Genomic DNA, 2,617 nt, shown 5'->3' on the forward strand with positions numbered 1-2,617 from the left:
TTAATTAATAAATTTAAAAATAAATTATTTATTACAAAATAATTAATTACTATTTTGACAAATTAAAATAAGTTTTTTCTCAACATCAATATACAACTTTTATTCCTTCCTTTGACAATGTTTCAAGGTTGCGATTTGGAAACCATGGACCTATAATTCTAACCAAATAATCATGTTTATTAATTCCATGATTACTCCACTATAAATATGGAATTAAAGTCTTAATTATTATAGAATTATATTTATTGAGTTTTACTGCAGTGTCTTATTATATAATCAATTCCAATGATTACCCCTCCTTGTCTTGGTTCATAATTAGTTTTGGTCAAATTACTATTTTACCCTTCTAATTACTTCTTTATCCTTTAGTACCATTAATTCACTAGTGAAAGTAAAATTTAGATCAAAATCTAAATTTGTGCACAGTTTTTTAGTTCTAGAATTAACACATAAAGGGAACCAACATTCGATCCGTTAGGAAAGTCAGGATTCTATAATTGTAGATCGTGTTCCAGTCATCCATAGTATTAGATTTCCAAAATAGAAGTTGTAAGAATCATCTTCTCTGAGAAACTTTAACGAGTGAATCAAAGAAACTGATAATAACTATTGATCATCTTTATGATATAATCAGGTCTATATTTTAAAGGATATGTTTGGTAAAGATAACTTAATTTTATATCGGTCCATGTCATATATAATATCTTTTATATACAATACATTCATTTAGATGTCATACTACATCAACAATCTGAATCGAGATTACTTACACTGAATAACGAGCATCAGTGAACCGTACTAACAACTATTGATTAAAGATTCAATAACTTTAATATGTTGTTGACTGTTTTATTCATAGCTAAGTGATCTTAATTCTCCTTACAATACAAGTCACGACCTTATGTATGAATTAGAAATGTTTTGATATTTATGTAAATTATTCAATATTAAATAATTTAACATTCAAGCATATATGAAAATGTTCAACTTTTATTTATAAAAGAAATGTCTTTATATGCATTTTTAAGATATAAACCCTAACAAATGTGAGACACCACATGAGTGTAAGAGCCAACATGAGGAGGAGCCAAGGCACGGGTTGAGCTCCCCATGCGAAAAGCTGTCCACTGTCTGCTCAGACCTGAGGAGCTCCTCGCATGCAACCGGAAGCTCCCCGCTCCCTCCATGCAGACACTAATGGGAACTTAGCTCCCCGATCCCTCCATGTGCACACCAAGGGCAGCTTAGTTCCCCACTCCCACCATGTACACCCAATAAGAGCTTAGCCCCCCGCTCCCACCATGTACACCAAATGAGAGCTTAGCTCCTTGCTCCCACCATGTACGCCCAATGGGAGTTTGGCTCCCCGCTCTTTTATGCTGTCTCACCATATCGCCATCTTTCAACTTCCCTGTCTCACTTCCTAATTTTATTCTCTTGCTCAAGCACTCTCCCTAACTCACTCCTTCATGCTCCTTCATGCTCCTCACATAGACAATGAGATTTTAATGAACATAACACTAAGCTAAATTTTCTAAATGTCTTCTTCACACCATGAGTGTAAACTTTGAAGAGAAAGATACCAAATGAATGCATCATTTAGCTAATTTGTAGCCTAACTTTATGCTTGTAACTTGTATATATTTCTTTGACTTGTAATGCAATTCTCATAAAATCAATTTCCTTCATGGTATCAGATATAGTTTCCATCCTATCTCTTGAACCCTATCCGCTCATCTTTTTCTTCTTCTCCCATTCTTCTTCTCACTCTCAAGCAAGGCCGAACGCACCAAATTTCACCCTACCCTCACTATCACAAATGTGAAATCTCTTATTCCTATCACATTAGATAACTTGCAGGCTCTATATCACCCATGGGCTGCCTTGTTTACCAACCTTACTCAGGTTCACAATCTTTACGATCATATTGTTCCACCCACAGAGGAACTTGCCAAAGCAACATACCTTGCTACAAAAATAGCTAACCCTGCCAAGTGAAAACATTTTGACGCTATGATTCTCCAGTGGACATATGGCACCATTTCCTCGGACCTTCTCCTTGCTATCCAACAATGTGATGACACAACTGAGGGAGCACAGAAACAACTCGAAGCTTTATTTTACGATAATAAGGCTTCACAAGCAACCAACCTCAAAGAAGACTTCACTGGTGTCGTTCTTGAGGAACACCATACCATCGACAACTACTACAATTACCTTCAATCTCTTGCAGATGTTGATGCCCCGGTGTCAAATGGGCAGCTCGTGTTACGTCTCATAGGTTCCTTGCCAGAGACGTACAATGGTACAGTTGATTTCATCCAAAATCAAGAGCCTCTACCTTCGTTCAAAAGTTGTCGATGAAGGTTGAAAATGGCAAAACACATCATCAAAGCACGTGTTTCAAGTGAATCCAGAATCCGCGGTGGCACAAACATGGTTGCAGTAACTAGCAATGACTCCTCCTTTGCTCCTAAATGTAACAACAAAAATAACAAAGGGTGCAACAACAACAAAAATAAATATATATATATATATACAAATAATGATAGAATATATGCTAAATATATTCCAACTGATAAAAAGGTACAAGTAGTGGGAACACTACTTTTTATCC

General features: G+C 35.8%; 1 protein-coding gene across 1 annotated transcript; it reads left to right on the plus strand.

Annotated features, from left to right (window-relative positions):
- Window positions 1-2,013: 2,013 nt before the first annotated feature.
- On the plus strand, window positions 2,014-2,364 carry LOC115695165 (uncharacterized). Its single transcript, XM_030622256.1, has one exon. The coding sequence runs from the start codon at window positions 2,014-2,016 to the stop codon at window positions 2,362-2,364; it is 351 nt and encodes a 116-aa protein (XP_030478116.1).
- Window positions 2,365-2,617: the final 253 nt, after the last annotated feature.

This window comes from Cannabis sativa, chromosome 6 (assembly GCF_029168945.1).
Source record: "Cannabis sativa cultivar Pink pepper isolate KNU-18-1 chromosome 6, ASM2916894v1, whole genome shotgun sequence".
Taxonomy (NCBI): domain Eukaryota; kingdom Viridiplantae; phylum Streptophyta; class Magnoliopsida; order Rosales; family Cannabaceae; genus Cannabis; species Cannabis sativa.